We start from the raw sequence: 25,271 nt of genomic DNA on the forward strand, positions 1-25,271 counted from the left end.
AAGTCTGGTTTGGGCATCTAAGAGCTCACATAACTTTGCTTCTAGAAGTCTCTGAGATGAAAAGAAAGGCTTCCCAATACGTATTTCTTTCCTACATGTCTGACAGAATTTTTGAGGTGTTCTACAAAATGGAAAGCTATAAAAATTGAGCTTGTAAAGTACAAATCTCGTCTAAAACTGTATATATGATCTTACCTCTAAGCACCCTATCTAGCCCCCTCCTTATTTCCTTTTAGTCTCTGTTAAAGGAATCTTACATTTTTCCTTTTGATCTTTTTCAAAGTTGCCTTCCTAAGACATACAAGCTGCACATGTTTCTATTTCTAGCTTTTCACAAGCTATGATGATTTACTTGCATTCTCTCAGATTTCTACCATATTCTACTTAGGTCTGTTAGTCAAAATTAGGATCAGAAACGCAAATTTTCTCATTGTTTCCTCTACTCTTAACAAGGCAAATCAATGATTCATTTAGCTCTCTTTTTTGTAGAATCATGGAGTTCATGTCTATGATAAGTGCTCTAGGGTATCATTTTCGTTTCTCTCCTCTTCAATTAAATACCCTATTTTTTCACAAGTTATATGAAATTACATATAGACATACATTTTTCTTGATATTCAGTGTTATTCCATTTCATCATCGGGTTTGTTTCTCTGAAATAATTTATGACTTTTGTTCTTAGTCCCTTCATAAGTCCTGTTCCAATAAAGCTTGATGAATACCTATAGAACTCACATTTATTTCTTTATATTAAAATCTCACAGGATTCTGCTTAGTTTATTTCTTGTAACTGGAACTTTAGAATATAGATTACTGAGGCTACAAATAATGTCCCTGACCACCCTTACCCAGCATTTTCCCTTGTATAATAATGGGCACCCTGTCAACTACCAGTCATCTGTTTAATCCAGGTTTAAAATTTTTGCTGATATTTTCCTGTCTCCCTCAGTATCTTCCAAATTAAATCTTGATTTGATCATCAAGTTACCAGGTGAATAAATGTCTTAGTTCCTATGAGATGAAGCACAAAACCCATCATTTAAGGGATCTTAAGACTGTGTCCAGAAAATTAAATCCTTTTCTAAAGGATATTATCTGATAATCAGTTACTGTTTTTCAAGTTCTAATTGTCAAAATGAGAGATGCAAATAAGATGTGGTCAAGGTGTAATTATCCATCATAACAATATCAATAAGGTAAATAAATTCTTCATTTAGTTCCTTTCCAATGAATTTCCCACAGGTCTCAAATGATTCAGCAAATAATAAAAATCTGTGGGTCCTTATGCTGATTCATACTACCTCTAAAATACATTCTCAAAGTAAATTCTATAGCATTAAGAATCTATGGAAATAAAAAAAAAAAAAAAAAAAGAATCTATGGAAATGTTTTCCAGTTTTAAAGATTTTAACTGATTATTTCCCCAAAGATAGTAAATTTGTGGTTCTTGCCAAATTCCCAAAAAAGCACAGGCAAAAATAACCAAGTGTGTCTTTACAGAAATAATTACATATAAAGCATACTGCCTTCAATCTAATACAAACCTTTAAGTGCTAAGGAATAAAAATACCTATATCTTAGATTAAAATTCCAGTATAAAGTTAGCATAAATCAAGGAAAAAAACCTTCTATGCCATATAACATTTATTAATGTAGATCTTAGAAAGTTAAAAGATATTGGTGATATCATTTGTTTGTTTTTACATGCTGGACACGGAACCCAATGTGGGGCCTGAACTTACAACCCCCAAAACAAGACCCAAGTTAAAATCAAGAGTTGCGTACTTAAGCAACTGAGTCACCGAAGTGCCCCAATATTGGTTATATCTTTAATGACCAGTGGATTACAAAAGTAAGTTTTCAAAATTCTTACTAATCCAAATGGAAGGAACTACCTAGGAAATAGGAAAGATCTTTAGCCTAAGAGATTACTTCTATGAGTCACTGTCACCTAAAATAACTTAGTAATATTCAGTAAACTTTTATATATAATCAATTTGAGAACACCTAAATTTAAAATTTTGTTTGCTAAAAATGACTTGTTTCATCCAGTCACTTCATTTGCTGAATGACTCCTATATATGACTCTACCAAGTTTTATCTGATAGATTAAGTACCAGTTAAAAAATGAACAAAAACAACAAAACAAAACCCCAAACCTCTGGCATCTTGGTTAAAGGAAAAACAAGGGATAATATTTCTTATAATTCTTTCCCTAACTTACAACCTCCTTGAAAAAGAGATTTACAATTTCTACCTCCCTATATTGACTGCTATTTGAATTTGAGGCCCACAATTTTTCTCTATTAACTAAAGATTCATTGCATTTTATAGTTTCACATTACAGCAATGCTTTTCTAACATAGACACAAAGTGATTTTAACTTGTTTTAACAAAAAAAAAAAACAAACCCTGGGGACATAAAACTGCAAGATTATTTTCTACATTCTAATAATGAGGGCAGGTAGTACTATTTTAAAAAGCTTAAAAAAGTCTTTTATTTTAAAAAAAAATCCCCAGCAAAAGTAATTGCCGTAAAAATTACAAAAAGGAAAACGTAATTATGAGTTTTTCAAAGGACATGTGAAAAATGGAGCATTAGAAAAACAAAAGGTATGTAGTATAGAAATAAAAATCCCAAGCACGTTATTAACATGAAAAGTCTAAAAGCAATCTAAATCATATACCTCCTCATGCCAGAAAGGCACTACCATGAATCCCAAAATGTATCTGAAAAAGGTAGGTCTGTAGATGGAGGTTAAAAAATAACTTGGGAGTATTTTGATCACTTACTCAGGCCTTTTGATCCCATGTCGTCAGGGATCTCCTGTAGAGAGTAGTTCCCAGAGAGCAAGCAATAAAAAGATAATCAAAGAAAATAGTTGTCAGTAATGCATAAAATTGGTGCTACAATAAGAGACAGTTCCAAGACCATTACAGGTGCACATATTTTAGAGCATTTTTGTAGATTTCTGAAAGTTTGAAATAAGCTAGCAGCTGAATGTAAGGTACTAAAGAAATGAAAGTTCTAGCTTAGAGGCTGATTTAGGGTAGAGAAGCAAAATTTGAGTTTCCTATTATTATGCTATTTTAAAAGTAAAATTCATGTTGTCTACATATAGTGAAGACATAGGATAAAATGGAATGATTCCAGGAGATCTATTGTTAAGATTGTCAATGCTATACTTAGAAATCAGTAAGTAGCTTCTCAGGTATCCATAGTTTTCCTCTAAAATACAGAGGTTACACTAAGTGTTTTTTCTAAGAACCTTTACATCAAATAATTCTATTTTAAACACATAACTTGAAAAATTACTGTTTACTTTAAATCAAGAATTCCTAAGGTGTCACAAAAATTCAGATTGGCATACAAATTAATTTATGTCTGTTAAGTTGATCCTGGTTAAGACAATTAGTAACCTGTTGCAGCTCTTGAAACTGTCTCCATGGTAACAACCAACTGCAGGGCAGTAGGTCCCTCTACATTTATTTTCAGTTGACCACTGGATCCACATACTTACGGTCAGCATCACTTGTTTCCTGCTCACTCTGGTCCTTGTTCTTGTAGAAGGGGAATTTTCGGGAAAAGAGGTTCTTTTTACGCTTGTCATTGAATGACTGCTGAAGAAGAGAAGGAGGGGCAAAACAAAGGGATGTCTACTATCTGTGTGTACAAAGGCCCAGCCTAGCAGCTCTGTGGAAGCTGACTCTTGTGACCACAGTGTGCAGTTTGTATATGATTTTTACTTTAATCACAAAGTGAATTTCTAATTTTGTATTAACTCCTCTAATTCTAACGTTTCTCCACTGAAAATATTGAAAAATTCACAGTGTAATTCAGTAATACCTAGAAATAAGGAGTAAGTGCTACTTGATAAAAAAGGGAAGTGTAAGTAACTCAAAATAGTTACTATATAGTACAAACCAGTTAACATCTGTTCTTATCAATCCATATTCTTCTTGAAGATTCCCAGGTGTGAGGTGCTCTATAGCAAGTTATTTTAAATTGTTACTCTAGCTATTCAAGTATTTTTTTATGCAGTAGGTAACAATCTTCGTTTCTTCTGGCTTGAGCATATTCCCTCCCTCCCCTTTTGTGTGGCCTCAACGAACTAACAAAAAGCCACTATTAAAAAAGAAAACCAAAACAACTGAGAAAGTTGTTAGTTCTGAATATTTAAAAACAATTAACCAATCTTATTTTTTTTGGAAGAGAAAAAAGATAATGAAATGCCTATGGTACGAATCAGAAAATAAGAAAACTAAGAGGGGTCCATCAAGCACACAGAATCCAGCAAAAAGATTTATCGATGCTATCTAAGAAAGAGTCAGAGCTCTCCTGGCCAGCTTGAATGCCATCCTAACTGATTTATTGGTTTTTAAGCTCTACTATATTTATTTTTTAAAGTATATATAAATAAACTAGAACCAGTTTAGTTATTGGCACCATATCCTGAACAGGGAATAAAAAGTTAGATGCTTATAAAAGCCAAAAAGGCAATTAAGATTCTAATAGTTAAAAAAAAATTCTAATAATTTATATAGAACTGCTATGGAGGAGTTACATAGCTGATTTGATGTCTCTTACTGCATAGATGTTGGAAACAGATTTTTGCCCTTCTTCAATGTCCCATTTGTGCCTTTAGAGATTTAAAACCATGTTGCATAAAGGTGATGTCATTAAAGAGGAATAACTTCTTTTGTAATTTCTGTCACGACATCCCTGTCTCAAAGGAAATGGTCTGACCTACCAATGACAGTAGGGATTATTACTTTTTGAAGTAGGGACAATATAAAAGACAGAAATCTTGTTCTGACTTTTCTTGAGTTTAATCCATGTCATAAGATGCTATCATTATTCTGAAGTATATCCTCACCAGGAAGTATGTTTTGGCATGCCTGTATTTTGAAGCACATGATGCCAGGGGATTAAGGTGGTGAGGTAGAGAAAGGCAATTTTTGCTCAAATTCTATTACTTGAAAGGACTTATTTTGGTAGGAATCTTAACACAAAAACAAGATTAAACTTTTATTTTTACCTTTTCAAATTAATAATTCAGGATTAATAAATTCATAGTTCATTAGTCCAACAGATTGTCTTGATTTCAATCCTAAAATTTGAAGGCTCTGATAATGCTAAGCAGAGGTTAAAAATTAAGCTGATGAGAAAAATACTGTCAAAAAATTTGGACTTATAATTAATTATAATTGTCAAGTAGCATTATTTAAATAAAACTCTGCTTCAATCCAAATTTTAGAAAAGAGAAATAGAAGAAAACAAGTTTCCACAGAGAAATATTTATGGTAATCTAATTTAGGGAAGAACTAAGTCTTCTTGTTCATGAAAATCATTACTGAATTTAGTCATAATTTTTATGGTATTGAATAAAACTGATGTTTTTTTTTTTTTTTTAAACTGATGTTTTTAATAAAGGTATTTATCCCTCCTACTGCATATATAGTGGTCAGAGTCAGTTTCACAGCAAACAACCAAAAGAAACATGAAGTTTAAAATGTTTTGATTTTTGATATCTTTGCAGTTAGCCAAAATGAGATATCATAAAGATATCATAATACAGGAAATAAAGAAATGCTTGTTAGTTAAGAAAAGAATTAATTGTATTACATTTAATGTCTTCCAGGTGAAGAATGTATTAAAAGTGAAAACACAAAGCAAAGAAGACAAATATGTGTAGAGAAAACACAAAACTGAAGAAACATACTACCCCTGGATTCTCTACATTTTCAATACAAAAATACTCTATTTACTTATTGTTATTAATGCTATATTGCAAGAGAGCTAGTGTAATAAATATAAAAATAAAATGTCAAATTCATGATATATATTAAATATATAATTTCTATATGTGATGATGTCAAAATAGCTAAATGAATGTTAAAAATGTTAACGAGAAACTGAAATGTTATAAGTCTGCAGTGGAAATAAGTCCATAAACCACCATGTAAGGAAAGGAGAAGAGGAACTCAGAATGGGAAATGGTAGTACAAAAGAAATGCAGTTCTGCATCAATGGCAAGCGTATTTTTACCCCACTCAGTATCATGCATCCTTCTGGTGCTGTGTTAGGACACAGTGACTGTGTATAAGCTTGGTTACAGTCAACAAACAAGACTAAGATTTAAATATGTTGTTAATTCAGTTAACTTCTTACAGTATGAAAGAAAAGTTACAACATGCAACCTCTTTTTCAATACATTGACCATGTATTTTACTAAGTTATTTTTAAAGACATATATAAACAACCACAAAAACTACTATATATTTTTCAAATCCTAAGCATTTACTCAGGATTTTTTCCTCTCCCAAATTTCTATTTTAAATATTGCTTCAGATAACACTACGTAATTTATTTTCTGAAAGCTGCAATTTTAAAGGAAATTGTCATTTCTAAAATAACTGAATACATTATACAATTTACTTAGATTTCTTTGATGAAGGATAGTTCTTTTCTTAAATTTTAAGCGTTTGAGTCCTTAGTGCTATCAGAGAAGTACAGATGATAGGGTTAATTAATTTGCCGAGTTAACTTTCCACATTCATTTGAAATATGACCAAAAAATGTATAAAACTTTTGCTTTAGATAAAAAAAAAACAAACATAAAACACTCCTATGAATAGTATTTCAAGACAATATATGTGTTCATATGGTCTTATTTCTTCAAGCTTATTACTACAATATTGTATTGTAGTAACACCATCATAGTACAGGACAAAGCCTGTAATATCTCTTTCACCTACTGGCATCTATTAGATTCAAGCAGAACTTAAAAATGAAAACAAAAACACGTTTAAAATTATATATGAAAGAATTTAGAAGTATTTACTGACGTCTATAAAGTCCCTGACTGTCCCTTTCTTTATTCCTTCAGAATAAAAATTCATATTGATTCAAATATTTAAAGCATGGATTTCTCTTAATAAATTGTATTAGGCATGAAGAGGGGAAATTAAAACTTGTATTATGACCTAGTTAATAATATTTGGGGGCATATTTTCTTAGAAGATACATTATTAAATTAGTTATGATTAATCCAAGTTTCTAACTGGACATCTGAATGAAGGCCAAATTTGTTTCACTTGTAAAAATAACCTCATCAAAGCATGTTGTTAAGAATATATCAAATAAGTTTCAATAATCTGGAAAGGTATGTAAAATGAGTGCTTTAATTTAATATATTACTTAACTTTAGCATCTACTAATACAAAGCATCATGGCAAGAGCTGTTGATAGTTAACTCTTATAGCAAAATCCTTCTGATTTTAATAGTGTAGTTCTGGCAAGAATTATGAAAAAGCCTATTATCCTCAATTATTAATATCTAGAAAAAAGACATTTCATATACTCACCCCTTTATCTCCTCTTGTTTTAGAATTAAATTTCACTGTTTTTAACCGGGCTCGTTCTTTCTTCTCAACTCTGTCAAAGTATAAAATGCTGTTTTTAAAGTATGTCAAAATATCTAAGCGTCTAACTAGAAATCGTCAGAACTGATACTTTAGTATGTGGCATTTTTATATTCTAAAATCTTCAGAAGTAATCTAAGTTTGCATCCCAAAATTAATTATAATTTCTGAAAATGAAATACAAGGCTCATTATGAAACAAAACCACTTATATCAAAATACTGTACATGTGTATTTATAAATGCACTCAAATTCCGTAATTATACTGAAATTATGAAGAACCAACTTCTGAATTTAGCAATTTTCTAGATTTTGTTTGATTTGTTTAAATATTAGCTTAGCATGGGGCATCCAAATATGCTAAAAATTAAGCATAGAGGGAGAAAGCAAACAGGGCAAAATGTTAACAACTGGTGAAAGCAGATGAAGGATATGTGAGTGTTCCCTGTACTACTCTTCCTCTTGTACTTATTTTTCTGTAGCTCTGAAATTTGTAATTAAAAATTGGAAAAGCAAAATTTAAATTTAACTCCAGTGATAGATCTGTATAAATACATAAAGTAACCAGTTATAGTACCACAAAAAGAATTTTAAAGAGCTTTAAAATATCTTTTTCAAAGGATATACAAGACCTGGTAACCTTCATTATCCTCTAAAAATGAAAAGGATGCCAGGAGTACATGGTTAGGAGGAAGTCTACATAGAGTTTATATCTTCTGAATTTTGAACTTTGTTAAAGAGCTAACTACTCAAAATAAGCAAGCCAACAAAACTACATGAAAACAAATGTCTCATGTAGATTGTAATATCAATATGAACCTTGTAAAATTTCACATAAATTAAGCTTTTTATAAATCCTAAATTTCAACATAGCAATTATGTTAGTATATAGCAAAAAAACTTACCAAAATAGTCTACGAATAAATTCATTTCCTTTATTATCTAGTGATACAGTTTTACTGTGGGTACAGAAGAACCTTAGCAGTTGTGGATTTTAAACTTGTTTTTACTATCCTAGAACAATCCATGACAGGACTAGAACGTCCACGACATGAATAACTAATTTGTAATTTTGCCTAGGCATTTACTGAGGACACTGCAAAACTATTATTTAGTGAGTAAATGTTTACAACTCAAAATGGCTTTGTTTTCTCATCAGTATCTTGTTCACTAAATAGCTGACATAAATTGTGTCAATTTGTAAATACTGTTCCTGAATAAAAGCTAAGAATTGTTATGACTACAATTCCTTGTGCTATTATTAGAAGTAAAGGGGTCTAATAAAGAGATAGTTCTACTTAAGAAAATACAAATTTTGAATACATTCAAGAATGAAATGGCATCATTAGTTGTGGTTTCATATTGTAGTTTATGGAAGAAAAATTATATTCTATAATGTAATTTAGGAATTTGGAAACTTAGGTCTTAAAGGTCTTAAGTCTCTTACATCACTTCTGACTTAAAAACCCAACTTTATAGAAGTTTTATACAAAATGAAAAGAATCTCTTTCCACCAAAGTCAATGTATTTTTCATTTGTTACAGGCACATCATAAAGCCTATGCAAGATAGGAGGTGCCAAAGGATAAGACAATTTTTAGGAACTCTGATTTTGATATTTAAGATGTGAGGTTTTTACTGACTCAACAAGGCACAGAGGCAGAGGAAGCATTTCTGAATTTTAAGCAGACTAGGTTCTATTCTAGGAAAAAAGTTATGCTGAGGGCTGCATTGCTAAAAGAGGAGTTGCCACCAAATGTATGATCTAGCCAAATAGTTGGATCTTGCTAAATATATGGATCTAGCCAAGAACAGTCATAAATCCCAAAACCACAACTACGAACCTTAGTAATACTTTAATATTCCTACTCTTCAAATTCTATAAACGTTATACAAATATATATTAGTAGAGGTCTTTAAATAGGTATATGATTTGGCATACTTCTCAATTATAGACTCTTAGGTATTACATCACAAGCTTGACTTGAAGTGAATTAATTAGCTAGAGTAAACATTAATGTCTCATTAATGATTTTTGCTATCTTAAAACTTAAGACTTTCAGGCAATGATTTGCATGAATCCGATCTCACAAGCTATTAGGGGAGAATTATGAACTGACGTTTTAACACCTTTCCTACAAAAGTAGGGACATTCAGCAGCATTTCATAGATCTAGAGAGGGTTCTTTATGCTGGGAGCATCCTGTTCCAAGACTATATCTACTTATTACCACTTTGCCAGTAGACAGTAAGAATGAATCACTATAATAAATGGTTAAAAGCGAAGAGGAAAGACCAGTGAATGCACCAATACTTCCTAAGAAAAAAGAGATGTGAAGCAAATTACCAGATAGTTCTAAAAATTTTGATTTACATTTTCAATTTTTAAGTCTAAAGGAGGCAATTCACACAACCAAAAATCCGGAAAGTTTAGTACGTTTCATTACCAACTATATGGAAAAAGTAAAGAGGCTTTCAAATCTCTATACCAATAGTACAAATACATGGCAAAGTTACTTAAATATATTTATTTTGTTCTGAGCAACTAGTAGGAGCTCTAAAGAAATTTCTCTTTGGGGGCATTATATTCTTTGGTTATATCACTGGTTACATATAAGGTGAACAAAATTAAATGACTGTGAAACATAATATGGAAAACCAAGCATAAAATTACCACCTCAGTAAAAGTATTGAAAAAAAAAATCAACAATTATTTTATGTTGCCGTACTTTCAAGTGGTAAGACTGTAATAGACTTCTACTTACCTGCGTTTACTGGGAATTACCCCAACTTCATCACTCTCCCCATCTGGTGTAACCTGCCTGGCTTGCCACCATTCATCATCAGAAGCATTAATAACATGGAGGATATCTCCAAATTTGAAGTTCAATCCCTGACTGGGAAGGCCACTGTCTTTAGTCTTGTCATAATCAAAAAGGGCTCTATAGAGATTAAGAAGAAAAAAGTGCATGATTATTTTGCTGGTTGTTTGTTTTAAAGTTTTATTTGTATTTTAGAGAGAGTGAGAGAGTAAGTGTATGTGCGAGGGGAGGGGCAGAAGGAGAGAATCTTAAAGTAAGCAGACTCCTCACTGGGCTCAGAGCCCAACAAGGTAATCCATCTCATGATCCTGAGATCATGACCTGAGCTGAAATCAAATTTTTTTTTTATTATTTATTTATGATAGTCACAGAGAGAGAGAGAGAGAGAGAGAGAGAGAGAGAGGCAGAGACACAGGCAGAGGGAGAAGCAGGCTCCATGCACCGGGAGCCCGATGTGGGATTCGATCCCGGGTCTCCAGGATCGCGCCCTGGGCCAAAGGCAGGCGCCGAACCGCTGCGCCACCCAGGGATCCCCCTGAGCTGAAATCAAAAGTTGGATGCTCAACTGACTGCGCCACCCAGGTGCCGCCCCCATGATAATTTATCATATTACCAATATTAAGTTAGTTAATATTAATATTAAGTTAATATTAAGAATTCTTAGTTAAGCTAAGATTCTCAAAGTGTATATAATCCAGGTAAATAATTAAACAACATACTATGGTATACAAAATAATGCCAAGCTCAAGAATTTGCACTATATACAGAAAGACAGACAAAAGAGAAATACCCAAACTGACTTATGGTAGGTTTTTAAAATTAGGTATACTACCTTATTTCTCCCAATATTGAATGAGAAATTAAAAAAAAATGTTTTTAGTATAATAATGGCAAGCCATATTGAATTCTAAAATGAAACAAATCTAGAGAGTTACTCTAAATTAATAAACAAAAAGTAAATATTAAGAGGTACTCTTTTCTTTATTTTGGCTATACACACTGGGGAAAATAAACTCCCTGAGACTGGATTCATTAGTTGCAGACTATAAGACTGGATTAACAGAGTGATTATTTTGTCAGTTAATTATTCCTTGCATTTGTTCACAAAGCTAGCATCAATAGAATTTTCAGAGTCAATAACAATGATAAAAACTAACCACAGATGACTTTAACTGCTGCCAAATATTTTGGAAAAACTTTGCAAAATGTTAATCTTTAAAAATTTGATAAAACGTGTTCTATTACTTGATTAATGCTTAATCAATTAATGCTTAAATTCTTATCCAAAGTAGTTCTCTCAAGGAAAGAAGCCCAGCAATTACATTTATGATAATATTTTATTCATTTTTTGGTTCTACTTTGGCAACTAAAAATTAGGATACAAATCATATTCCTTTTTGTGTTAACCAACTTTTTAAAAGTGTCTTTTTTTTTGAAGTTTTTATTTAAATTCCAGTTAGTTAATACATAATGTAATATTAGTTTTAGGTGTACAATAAGATGATTCAACACTTCCATACAACACCTGTACTCATCACAAGTGCACTCCTTAATCCCCATCATCTATTTAACCTATCCTTCCACCCACCACCTTCTCCCCTATGGTAACCATCAGTTTGTTCTCTATAGTTAAGAGTCTGTTTCCTGGTTTGCCTCCCCAGCTCCCTGGCCCACATTCATTTGCTTTCTTTCTTGAATTCCATATATGAGTGAAATCATATGGCATTTGTTTCTCTAACTTATTTTGCTTAATGTAATTCCCTCTAGCTCCATCCATGTTGTTGCAAAAAGTGAGGATTTCATTTTTTATGGCTGAGTAATATTCCATTACACACACACACACACACACACAGACTCCATAACTTCATTATCTATTCATTTGTTGATGGACATTTAGGCTGTGTCCCTAATTTGCTAATGTAGATAATGCTGCTACAAAGCTAGTATTTATGTATTCTTTGGGTAAATACCTAGTAGTGTTACTGCTGGATCGTAGACCTATTTATTGTCGAAGATTAGAGGAAGCTTAAATGGGGTGTCTGAAGAGAGGGATATTGAAATAAGATTTACTCCCTAAAACCCTAGAAATGCTCAGGAAGTAGAAATGTACAGAATCCAGGTAGGCAGAGATAAGTTACAGCAGTGAAAACAGAAGAACTGGTAGAAACACTTCATATAGCACTTACACCTTCCAGATTCCTTCTCCTGTTCCTAAATCCATAGAAGATGAAATTTAGTTTCTAAAGAAATTGAACTTGAGCAGCTCTATACTCTGGAACTGGTGGGGAGGGGAAAGGTGCTAGGCTAAAAACAGATTAAAAAGAAATCTGCACACTGAAGACTGAAATTCTAGCAACCTGGTTTATCCTGTAGGTAAGGGATTAAGGATTCTTTTCTAGAGATATTTAATGATCCCAAAGAAAAGAATGACCTGGGGTGGGAGAGGGCAGTAAACAAACATAATTATTTTTTAGTTAAATCCAATAGCTTCATTCTCTAGTCATAAGGATCACTAAATATTTAAAGATTGCCTCACATATAAAAAAACAAGAAAACAAGTAAACTAGAAAAAAGAAATACAGAGAAAACAGAGAATTAGAGAAGCAGAAGAAAATATAGAAAATATTAGAGAAACATGAGAAGATACTGTGCCCTTGAAATAAAGAGGATGACAAAAAAAAGGGTTAAATAACATGGGGCTCTCAGAAAATAAAATAGGTTATCAGGCCCTCCTCCATACCCCAAATTCTTATTAAAGAGAAAGCAAATTAAAGTCATTTTCAGACATGCTAAGATTCAAAAAAGTATCCCCCCCCCCCCAACATCCTTTCCTCAAGACTTTATTAGAGAATGTGCTCTGGTAAAATAAAGTAAACTGAGAAAGAAAATTTAGCATCTAAAAAAAGACGGACCCAGCAGAGAGCTAAAAGGAATACAACAGTGGCAAAGACAAGTCCCATGTGAGACCTATACAGCAAGTCTATAGAGCAACCAGTCCAGACTGGAGCAGAAAGATGGAAAAAATTGGGGTGCCTGGGTGGTTCAATTGGTTAAGCATCCCACTTCTGATTTCATGGGCAGATTTCTTTTGTGAGATTAAGCCCCATATTGAGTTACACGTGGGCAGGGAACCTGCTTAAGATTCTCTCTCTCATCCTCTGCCCCTCCCTGCTGCCTGGGGCTCACACACGCATCTCCTCTTTCTTTCTCTCAAAAAAAAAAAAAAAAAAAAAAAAAAAAGGAAAAAATCTGAAGTCATAAGATCATATGTGCAACCACAGGTTTCATCATGTGAAAAACTATACAGTCTACTTTAAGATAAACAAAGATACTCAGTAATAAGTACATGGACAATTAAGCAAATAACACAATTATTATGCCCAGGAAAAAGGAAAAGTTTCAAAAGAAAGGAAGCATGGTCATAATATACTACTTGAGTAATGAAGATACTACACAGTCACATGACTCTAAATGCTATTAATTTTATTAACAATGATGGTACTATATGCTTGAGTGATAGAGGAAGAGGCAGAATGGAAAGAGAAAGTTATGTACTATGGCAATTAAGTCTGTAATGTCCAAAATTGGTAAACTGAAAGCAGCAATATATGCACATTTAGAAACGTGGAGGGAAAGCAAAGGAGTATGCTAAGAAAATGGAGGATGATTATTTTTAGAAAATGAAATTGGGGATTCTTGGGAGGTGACAGCTATTTTCAAGTTTTTTGATAATATATAATTTGCAAAAATATTTACTTCTTTAAAAAACAACAAAAAGGAAAAAAACAAAAAGGAAAGATGATTCATTAAATGTACCTAAAACAAATACAACCTAATGTTTTGATTTTTATGGCTTTATAAGTTTTTAATGAATCACTTATTAAAGGCAACACCCAATTATACTAAGATTAGAAAATACCGACAAGAAGAAAATGAAAAAAAAAAAAAAAGTTTTTCCTTTTTCTGTGGATATCAAAATCACATAAAATATATTAAGGACTCTGGAACAGAAGAATTTAATAAATATTGCAAGAATTGGTGGAAGGAGAGAAAGATCTGATACACTGAGGATTCCCAGAACATTGCTAGGGCAGAAGGAATGAAAGGGGCAGGAAAAGAACAAGTGAAGAAAGTGAAAAAAGTTTCCTTTTATTATGTATCACAGAATAGTATTATTTGAGACAATGTCAATATAATGTCATATGTAAATAAATACACAGTACATGCTTGTTTGTAGAGATATTTTTATACACATATACAAACATATATGGGATATGTGTCTATTTTATGAAACACATCCAATCAGAAGAATAAATAAAACATACAAGGAAATGTTCCCCAATAGGATCAGAAGGAATGAAAAAATTATGAAGAATGGTACAGATTACCTGTAGTCATCAACTAAAGTTAAAATAATGGCATAATAAAGTACTGAATAAAAGCTCAGCTAAAAAAAAAAGTAAACAGAATACAAGGAGGTCATCTGTATTAAGTCCTATTAGCCAGTGAAATAAAAAAGAACAGTTTATATACTAATGGTATCTGTTTACTATTATTAGATTTATGCCATCACATTAATCTATTATAGAAAAATAACATGCTTGTCTTCTCCCAAGTACTTAAAAAAAAATACATGCAGAAATTTCCTGAATCTGTGTCATTTACTGAGGCTATTCACATTTTAAACTATTATTTACATAGGCTCTCTCTGCTATTATGGAAATTGCCATAGAAATCTAATCATAATTACTCAGAGAACATTATAAAGAATGTAAGTAAAAGTAAGTATTGGATGTTATGACATACCAAACTACAGTATAGTCACTAACTATTATTCAAGGGGTTGTAGAACTTTCATTAATACAATAATAATAACATTCCAACTCTTGAAATACACATATAGGAAATGAATCATAAAATAATGTTTCCTTGGTATGCAATATACTTTTCTTTTTTAAAAAATTTATTTTTAAACAATCTCTACATCCATCACGGGGTTCAAACTCAAAACCCCAAGATCAAGGGTGGCATGCTCCAGTGACTGAGCCAGTGCAATGGAGTGTAGTCAGGAGCCCCTGCAATGTATTTTTCTATATTAAAACTAACTCAGTCATAGTAAAAGATGTGAAGGATTTCTTGCATGCATAAATAAGGATTGTCATAGTTAGAAGTAAAAAAATTTACCTGACATAGAGGGATCGCTTCTGGCTAGTTCGAAGAGAACCTGATCCTGAACTAATGCTACTATTCATCATCTGCTCCCGTAAGTCATGTATTTTGGCTTCAAAACGACTGTATTCTAGATGGGGAAAAAAAAATTTATATTTACAATCTAAAAAATAAGTTACTTGAAAATAAAGTATTAAATATGTTAGTTATCTTATATTTGATTAAATGTGGTTAGAGCCTTAAAAGAGTAACCTGCATAAGATTCTGGCCAAAATGCAAATTTCAAAAAAAAATTAACAATTTTCTGAATGTACTGTAAGTTAGAATTGGCTGAATTAGAATTTTCTCATATGCTATTTTAAAGTTCTTATCACATTTAATCAATTAAAAGACAACTTTCATTCATCAAATACTAATATCAATCTCGTATTACTGTCTATTTAACTGTAACTTTAAAAAATTAAAACTCATTATTTTAATTTTTATACTTAAAAAGAACAATTCTATAATGTTTTGTAACCAATGCTTTGTTTACTGCCTTTTTCCCCTTGAGGAAATCATTACTTCTATGTGCTTAAACAGAATTTGTGTATAGTCAAGAATATAGCAAAAACATACCGTAAAAATTAAAAAATTAAATTTACTTCAACTCATTTTATAATTTATAAATTTTCAAAATACCAAAATAAGACACAAAGTAATTTGAATAGACATTTTAGGATTATTTTTATGTAAAAACAAGTATGATTTGGAAGATGAACTATTTTAAACTACATCATAATAAAAACTACTAAGTCTATTAATAAAACCTTAAACACTTTTTCAAATATATTGCAATTACACAGTTAACACTCTTGTATCTTCTTCTCTATTTATAATAAGCAAATTATTTTCTAGAAATTTGGCTAGATCTCATGAGATTTTCTTGTAAAACTGGTTTTATAGCAAGAGCAAATACCTTGCTTGGGAGTAAGAATAAGTATGATTACTGTGGAGTTATTCTTCCTTTCATCATAGTCATCAAGTTTGTTTTGCGGATACTAAGATTAACTGAATCAACAATTCATCAAAAACTCAAAAACATTTAAAAGCTCACATTAATATGTAACAAAATGCTATTTTATCATCCTTTAAAAATATAGTAGAAATTAAAATATAAACGTTAGTAGACTGTATAATGTATCCATTATAATTCAACAATTAACAATTCATGGCAAACTTTGGTTTGTGTAGACACAGCTAAGATATAGACAGATTGATGAATGGAGATATAGATAAAAATATAAAGTGAACTCTGAACTAGTTTATACTAGTTCTTCTTTTTTTAAAGTTTTATTTATTTAAGTAATTTCTATACCCAAGGTGGAGCTTGAACTGACAACCCTGGGATCAAGAGTCGCATGCTCCTCTGGCTGAGCCAGCCAGGTGCCTTTATTTATACTGGTTCTTCTAATTAACACTTAGTCTATTCTCTCTTGTATCTGTATGTGCTTTATTGCATAAGAATTATCCTAGTTCCCAAGACACTAGGAATAACAGAGTACTGCACGGTGACTTCATTTTATCCAATATTACACTCACAGCAGCCTTAAAATCACAACTAAGATCATGACATCATTATTGAAAACAGCTATTTACTTTCCCTACTTATTATCTTATTTAGAGCATGGTCCAGTAGGGAGATATATATATATATAGCTTAATGGCTAAATTACTCTTCTCCCTAGGTATTACTGTTGCAAACTGGATATATGTTTATGTTCATTGTTCTTATTTATTTCCACCTTCAATTTCTAGGGGTTGCTTTTTAAGTTTTTCATTGTTTTTAATAGGCAGGTAAAATAGCTCCAAGGTCATATCTGTAAAACAAAGATATTAAAGAAGTTTAGCTTCTAGTTCTCTCCTACCCTACTCTGTCTTCATTATATATAGACATTTACAGAAAGGTTTATTCTTCTAGGGGTGCCTGGGTGGCTCAGCTGGCTGGGAATTCAACTCTTGATTTTGGCTCATGTCATGATCTCCGGGTTATGAGATCAAACCCTGCACTGAGATCTCTGCTGAACATGGAGTCTCCTTAAGATTCTTTCTCCCTCTGGCCCTCCAAACCCTCTGTCTCTCTGTCTCCTTCTAAAAAAAAAAAAAAAGAAAAAGAAAAGTTTTTTTCTTCCATTTTAAGTAACAGAAGCAGATACACATGTATATGCAAATATATTTACACACACTTAATATGTGTAATATGTAATTATATATACATTTCTTATTCACACATACATACACATACGGCTCCTTTCTTAAACAGTAACCTACACATTTCTTCCAATATGCTTATTTTACTTAACACTAAGTATAGCAGTAGTCTTACTAATAGTAAGGACACTGTATATAGTAGCATATATAGATGCCTCTCACTCTTTTTTAATAGCTGTATAGTTCTTCTGCATTTAACCATTATCTTTTACTTACAACAAAATATGGTAAAGAGTCAGATTCTGGTTTATCAGTAAATTTGAAAATTGTTTCCTTTGAAGAATTAAGATAACTTTTGATATGACTGAAGTTGTTTGATCTCAGTTCTATTCTCCAAAGATATGTGCTTGTATCCCACATGTTCTTGTACTATGTGGCCTTGACATTCCCCCATCAAGAGGGTGCAGTCTAATCACCCTCTCCTTGAATTTGGGGTGGCCTTATGACTCACAAGTAAACGAATATGGTAGAAATGATTAAATGTGACTTTCAAAATTAGATTAGAAAAGGCCATAAAACTTTTGCCTGTTTCTTTAGGGATGCTTGATCTGGGGGAAGACAGATAATATGGAAAAAGTCTGAGAACCTTCATAGCACCATGCTGCAGAGGTCCCATGATGGTGTTCTGAGCCCAAATTTCTAGCCAGTTATCACCGAGGCTCAAGACAAAAGGAGTAAACCCATTTTGGACCCTCATCCAGTAGCTGAATCCCATTAAGTGACATCAGTCTATGCCACAAAGACCAACCAGACAAAACTGTGAATTCCTCATCTACAGAATCCATAACATGGCTACTGTTTTAATACACTAAGCTTTGGAAAAGTTACGAAAGAATAGTAACTAGAACATACTCTTGCTATGCAGTCTATTTCACTTGTTTACGCAAATACAAAAGGAGAAGCCTTCCTAAATTTAAAAATACATTAAATTCCTAAAACAAGGAATTATATAATTTTATAAATGTATTAAATAATTTCAAACATTAATATTTTGTTCTTGTAAAATATTCAGATATTTCATAAAACAGATTTAAATAAATTTTATACACTTTCAAAAGTAAATACATAAATATAAAATTAGGGAAGTTTATTCTTCTAATGGTAACCTTTTGTTTAGCTTTTACCCCCTTCACCATGAGCAATCTCTCAGAGTTAAACTGAATTATCCTTTTATATCCAGTTAAAACTTTAAAGTAATTAGAAAGCTTATGTTATTTTCATAGCATCTCCAAATTTTTCCCATTTTCTGATAATTGTACTTTTATCCAAACTATCAGAGCATACAGTCTTTTCATATCATATACTCTCTTCCTTACAACTATATTAATTAATTGCTAGCACTAGTCCTTAGAGATCAGTATCTCTATCATTCTGGGTGTCTGAAATTTATTTTCTTCTCAGAGAGTGTTTATATGAACAATATCACTGAATTTCAGTTGTTTACACATTTGACTTCAGCCTTTATATGTGAGAGTCTATTCTATTCAATTTCTTTCTTTGATTCTTTGAGTTTGTTGACTCCCACTGTTTCCTATAAGCCATTGCTGATGAAATTCTAATAACTATCTCATTTTCTTTCCTTTAAAGAGCATTTTTTTTTTATCTTTGGCCTGGAATTCCACTGACATTTTTATTTTTTTTTATTTTGAGATTTTTATTATTTATTTGTGAAGTTAAAAATGAGTGATAGAAATTGAAAGCTGCCTTACAATTTTTGGGTTGTTCCCAATTTGTTTTCAGTTTCATTGCTGTCCTGAACAGATGGAATAGGACAGACCAGTCCTGGGAGAAGGGAGATGGAAGGTATCCCAGGGATTGGAACTCAGCAGAAAAGGAAGAGCAGAGAGGCTGAGGAGCTTGCTGGAGGTTGGAGCAGGATGTGTGTATTTTTCTTGTAATTCCAATAATTTTATGAGAATATTTCTCAGTGCTGGTTATCATCTTAGGTATATAGAATGTCTTTTTGATATACAGTTTTTTTTTTTTTAATTTTAGGAAGGTTTTGTTTTTACATTGTTAGTATTTGTCCTATATGCTTTTAGTTTTTTCCTATGAGACTTCTGCATGTATGTTGAATACTCTTTGCCTACTTTATCTGTCATTCTCAAATCTTTCTTAATTCCCTGCTTTTTAAAAGTAATACATTTTGAGAGTAACTTGCTACCTTGATGTCTCATCACCCTTGAATACTTCGGTGTGTATTTCCTATAAATAATGGAAATTTTCTTATATTAACAAAGCCATCAAAATAAGAGAGTAACATTAATACATCTAATGCCCACACCCCGCTAAAGTTTCCCCAATGATGAATGCGCTGTGCCTCAAAGGGGTCTATTTTTTTTTAAAGATTTTATTTATTTATTCATGAGAGACAGAGAGATGCAGAGACCCAGGCAGAGGGAGAAGCAGGCTCCATGCAGGGAGCCCGACGTGGGACTCGATCCTGGGTCTCCAGGATCACACCCCAGGCTGAAGGCGGTGCTAAACTGCTGAGCCACCCAGACTGCCCAGAAGGGCCTAGTTTGAAACCATGAGTTGTCATATCTGAGCATATGAGCATTTAGTTGTCATATCTCTTTAGTTTCCTTCAGACACAGCAGTTCCTCAGTCTTCCCTTGGCTTTGTAATCTTGATACTATTGAAGATTACAGGTCAATTATTCTGTAGACTGTCTCGCACTTTAGGTTTGTCTGATGTTTCTACATGATTAGATTCTGGTTATGCAAATCTGGCAGGAATCATCGAAGAGATGTTATGTTCTCCCCACTGCACTCTAGCAGGCAGTTTACAATTCTGATTTGTCTCATTACTAATGTTATCAACTTTTAGCACTTGATTCTCTGTGAAATTACTTTTTCCCTTTGCAAATGACAAGTCACTGAAATCATATACACTTCCCCCATTCTCATCAAACCTCCAACTAATTCTATTTTTTTCATTAGTAAAGACTCATGATTTCAAAGTTTACTCAGTACAGTATAACCTCAAATTATTGCTCAATTTAGCCAGTGTGAACACTTTTAAACTAGGTATTCTGTCCTTTTGACATATCTCCATTATTCCTCGAGCATTTCTTTGCTCTCTGGCACAGAATATTACAGAGTAATTCTAGTAGTTTCCTTGTCCCACCCCTGGAACTGGCCATTAATCCAAACAGCCTTGGGGAAGAGTATTTAGAGGCCAAGATCTGAGTGTTAGGTGTACTCACTGCTATTGGTCGCAGGCTCTCTCACTGCATAGGGCTAGAGAATTTTATACACACACACGTAAAATAGACACACATTTATAACTATAGTTATGTTTATATAAATTGAAAACATGCTTATACCAATTTCTCCAATTCTAAGTTTATATTTAAGTTTTCTCCCTTTCCATATTTAGCACTATTCTAAAAATGAAAATTACAGATAACATTACCTTCAGCATATATGTATTCATTGGATCGCTCTCTGTATGTAAGGAGTCTTCTGTCTCTACTACCTTGACTGGGCTTTAACCAGTCTCATGTGTTACCTCCTCACTCTGCTCAGACTCTGACTCCTCACACCAGAGCAATCCCCCACACAGAAGTCCTCTCTTCATGATTAAGTCCTAATGGGTCACCATAGCTGTCTCCAAACTCCCAGATCTGTAATGCAGATAACTACCCTACTATACTCCAACTAATGGCTTTTATGACTAAGTTGATCAGGATATGGAAGGTAAGGAGCTCTTATTTTTGATTTTTAAAAATATCCTCATTTTTACCTACTTACTTTAAGGAAATATCATGCTCCTCTTTGTTAAACTTAATTTTTGAAATAACATTTTTAATAATTTTCAAAATTTTATCAACTCATTTACATTGTTCTTTCAAATACTCCATACTTAAGGTTACACTTTTCATGTATTTCATGGGCATGTTTTTCTGGCATACTTTCACTGTGGAGATGTTATTCTGATCCTTATTTTCATATTTCAAACAGATTTCTTTTTTTTAGCATGCTTTTATATATATATATTTAAGATTTTATTTATTTATTCATGAGAGACACAGAGAGAGAGAGAGAGAGAGACAGAGAGACAGAGGCAGAGACACAGGCAGAGGAAGAAGCAGGCTCCATGCAGGGAACCTGACATGGGACTCAATCCCAGGTCTCCAGGATCACACCTCGGCTGAAGGTGGCGCTAAACCACTAAGCCACCTGGGCTGCCCTCAAACAGATTACAATTGGATTCAATTGTTCGTTTCTGTTGTTCATTTTTACGTGAAATTAGTTTTCCTGAATGTTTTTTTTTTTATATTTTATTTGAGAGAGAGCACACAAGCATGGATGCACAAGGGGGGAGGGGAGGGAGGAAGGAAAGGGAGAAGTAGACCCCTACTGAGCAGAGAGCCCAACATGGGGCTGGAGTCCAGGACCCTGAGATCATGACCTGAGCTGAAGGCAGATGCTTAACTGACTGAGCCACCCAGGTGATTCAGTTTTCCTGAACTTTAGATAAGCCTATTTTGGATCAGGATGCCTTTTCTGTCTTCAGGTCTGGAGCTCCCTCATTTGTTGCTTCGGACAAATGTTCAAAGATACTATCTCACACTCAGATTTCCTAGTGGTGTATTTTCCTCCTACTTGTCTGTACCTTCTGTTTCCTTTGGCTCTATTATCCTTATACTGCTGAATCTGGATTTTATTCTTAGAAGTTTTCCCTTGGTTTGGGGTTTTGTACTGAAATGGAGCTATCATTGGTTAATTGTGTTGGAGGGCCCAGACTGTTCCATCTCTCTTATACCTTACTGTAGATCCCCTGTGCTTAAAATGTAGATTGTGCAAAAACCCTTACAATTGTAGGTGCTGTTCTCAAATTGGGCACTTCCTTTTCTAGTGAGTACTGACTGGCTTTTGGGCTTCTTGTGCTGCTTCCCCTTGTACAGATCCTGGTAATATAGGGTCTCACAGCTGTTGATAACTTATTTATATTTGCTTGTATTTTGGGGCTCCTGGGGATATCCTTTTATCTAGTTTTGTCAGAGATCTGTTAATAAATTTTGGTTTTGCTATCCATTTTTTTTTTTTTTTTTCTGGGAATAGGGGAGGTGGTAGTTCTGGGCAATTCAACTTTAAATCTACTATCCTATTTTTAATTTTCTATTTGTCCCACTGCTCTATTAATCCATTATTTTGTGATTGTCCTAGAAAATGATTAGGAAATGGTAAGTTTTCAATATTTATACTTTTGTTTTTAATATTTTAATCTTTTTAAAAAATTTTAAAAGATTTTATTTATTCATGAGAGACACACACACAGAGAGAGAGGCAGAGACATAGGCAGAGGGAGAAGTAGGCTCCCTATGCAGAGCCTGATGCAGGACTCCATCCCAGGACCTGGGGATCACAACCTGAGCCAAAGGCAGATGCTCAACCACTGAGCCATCCAGGTGCCCTTATTCTAATCTTTTAAATATCTAATTTGTACATTTACTCATTTAGTCATTCATTCATTTTAAAACGTTTATTTTTTAAGTAATCTCTACACCCGATGTGGGGCTTGACTTAACAACATTGAGATCAAGTTACCTGCTCTCCCAAGCCAGCCAGGTTCTCCATAATTTCATTTTTAAAGTTTTTTTAAAAAAATTTATTCAGAGAGAGAGAGAGAGAGAGAGAGGCAGAGGGAGAAGCAGGCTCCATGCAGGGAGCCCGACGTGGGATTTGATCCTGGGTCTCCAGGATCACACCCCGGGCCGCAGGTGGTGCTGAAGTGCTGCGCCACTGGGGCTGCCCCATAATTCATTTTTTTTTTTAATTTATTCATGATAGTCACACACACACAGAGAGAGAGAGAGAGAGAGAGAGAGAGAGGCAGAGACACAGGCAGAGGGAGAAGCAGGCTCCATGCACCGGGAGCCCGACGTGGGATTTGATCCTGGGTCTCCAGGATCGCGCCCTGGGCCAAAGGCAGGCGCCAAACCGCTGCGCCACCCAGGGATCCCCCATAATTCATTTTTAATAATGACTCTGTTTAACAACTACTTTGCAAAATTCCGAAAATCTGACAATTTGGCTCTTGTAAGCCATTGTATCTCAGCTCTTATACAAATGTGATGTCTGTGCTTCTTTAGCTGAGTTCCTAGTTTTCCTTCACTTTTGTTTGATAATCCCTTACTGACTTAACAGCTCTGTGATGCCTTTAATAAAAATGTTCATTATATTTCATACAGCATTACCAGTTGTTTTCAGTGATTTTGCCAGTTGAATTAATGAAAGTTCTAATGACTTAAAACATTATACATTTTAGAAATTTAAAAACCTTCTGTAAAAAGAACACATTTTTTTTCCACATCCTTTTTTTTTTATAGTAAAGAATACTCTTTCCTAAGAAGTAACTAAGCTATTACAAGTAGCAGTTAAAGTCTCAGGTATTCAACATTTAAGATACTGGAGAGTTAAGTCAATTTTGTTAATTTCTTAAATTTGTGCCTCAAATTTAGTACTGTGTTTACTCTATTCAGATCTTCTTTACTTACTATTAAAATCACATCACAACTTATTCTAGGAAAGCTACCACTGGGAGAGAGTTGAAATGTTACACAGAAGGTTTTCTCTCTTCAATATTCCAGAATTTCCGAACTTTGTCATCAAATATATTTAGGGAAGTCTCTGAACTGTTGGCTATAGGTTAAATAATATATGTATGCTTATAAGAGGAGAGGATAATGTTTAATAGATGATTGTCTGCATTTTATTCCCCTTTTCAACTTCTAATCTTTGTTTTGACCGTGCCAGAAGTGAAAAGGTGGAAGAAATTAGGGGAAGAGAGTGGAAATAAATTGTACCTCCCCCAATCTCTTTGAAATTTCCAATCCCAACTATGAAAAATAAAACTCATTAATGAGTTTATTTATTTAATTTAAAAACTCTATAATGAAGTACATTAATTAAACATAGAACTTAACATTTGAGAGCAGTACCTCTCAGAGAATAGATAGGACTGATTTAAAGAAAGAAAAAGGGAACTGTTTTGGGTAAGAAAGCAGGCTGCTTAGGTAGTAGGAAAGAGTAGAAAGATATAAGAAGGAAAGTAAGACACTAAAACAAAATTTAATTAGGAAGCCACTATAGGAAATCACTATAAGAGATGACAAATGCTTTTTTACAAAGAAATGCCACTGGTCCACAATAAAACCTCTCCGTTTAGTCTGTACTTTGACTCTCTTTGGTTGTTACCAGAAGGAATAAGGGAAATAAATGAGGAAGCTGGGATTAAAACTCTACTTCTGCAGTTGAGATTGGCTGATTTATGCAGTTGAGATTTATTTTATTTTTTTAAAAAGATTTTACTTATTTATTCGAGAGAGAGAGAGAGAGATGCAAAGACACAGGCAGAGGGAGAAGCAGGCTCCACTCAGGGAGCCTGATGTGGGTGGGACTCGATCCCGGGACTCCAGGATCATGCCCGGGACCAAAGGCAGGCGCCAAACTGCTGAGCCACCCAGGGATCCCCTGCAGTTGAGATTTAAATTAAAGCTTTGGAATTCAGACAAGTGGCTCTAAGCAAACCTCTCAATTTTTCTAGATTTCGTTTTAGCCATTTAAAAATTAGGAATAATATAAACTTCAAGAAATGTTT

At 33.3% G+C, this 25,271-nt stretch overlaps 1 protein-coding gene across 31 annotated transcripts in view; it reads right to left on the reverse strand.

Moving 5' to 3' along the window:
• The window catches only part of DLG1 (discs large MAGUK scaffold protein 1), a 228,720-nt gene that overhangs the window by 26,225 nt on the left and 177,224 nt on the right, over positions 1-25,271 (reverse strand). For 17 of the 31 annotated variants that reach the window (XM_072726180.1, XM_025990310.2, XM_025990307.2 and 14 more), the window contains 4 exons: positions 15,429-15,543; positions 10,188-10,364; positions 7,369-7,438; positions 3,522-3,621 (listed from right to left, as the gene is read on the reverse strand). In XM_072726180.1, coding sequence (XP_072582281.1) covers positions 3,522-3,621; positions 7,369-7,438; positions 10,188-10,364; positions 15,429-15,543 — 462 coding nt within the window. Of the gene's footprint in view, positions 1-2,793; positions 2,828-3,521; positions 3,622-7,368; positions 7,439-10,187; positions 10,365-15,428; positions 15,544-25,271 lie in introns of all 31 variants that reach the window. The other 14 variants (XM_072726293.1, XM_025990309.2, XM_072726250.1 and 11 more) reach the window with 2 other exon arrangements.

The sequence above is a fragment of the Vulpes vulpes genome, chromosome 1, assembly GCF_048418805.1.
Source record: "Vulpes vulpes isolate BD-2025 chromosome 1, VulVul3, whole genome shotgun sequence".
Taxonomy (NCBI): domain Eukaryota; kingdom Metazoa; phylum Chordata; class Mammalia; order Carnivora; family Canidae; genus Vulpes; species Vulpes vulpes.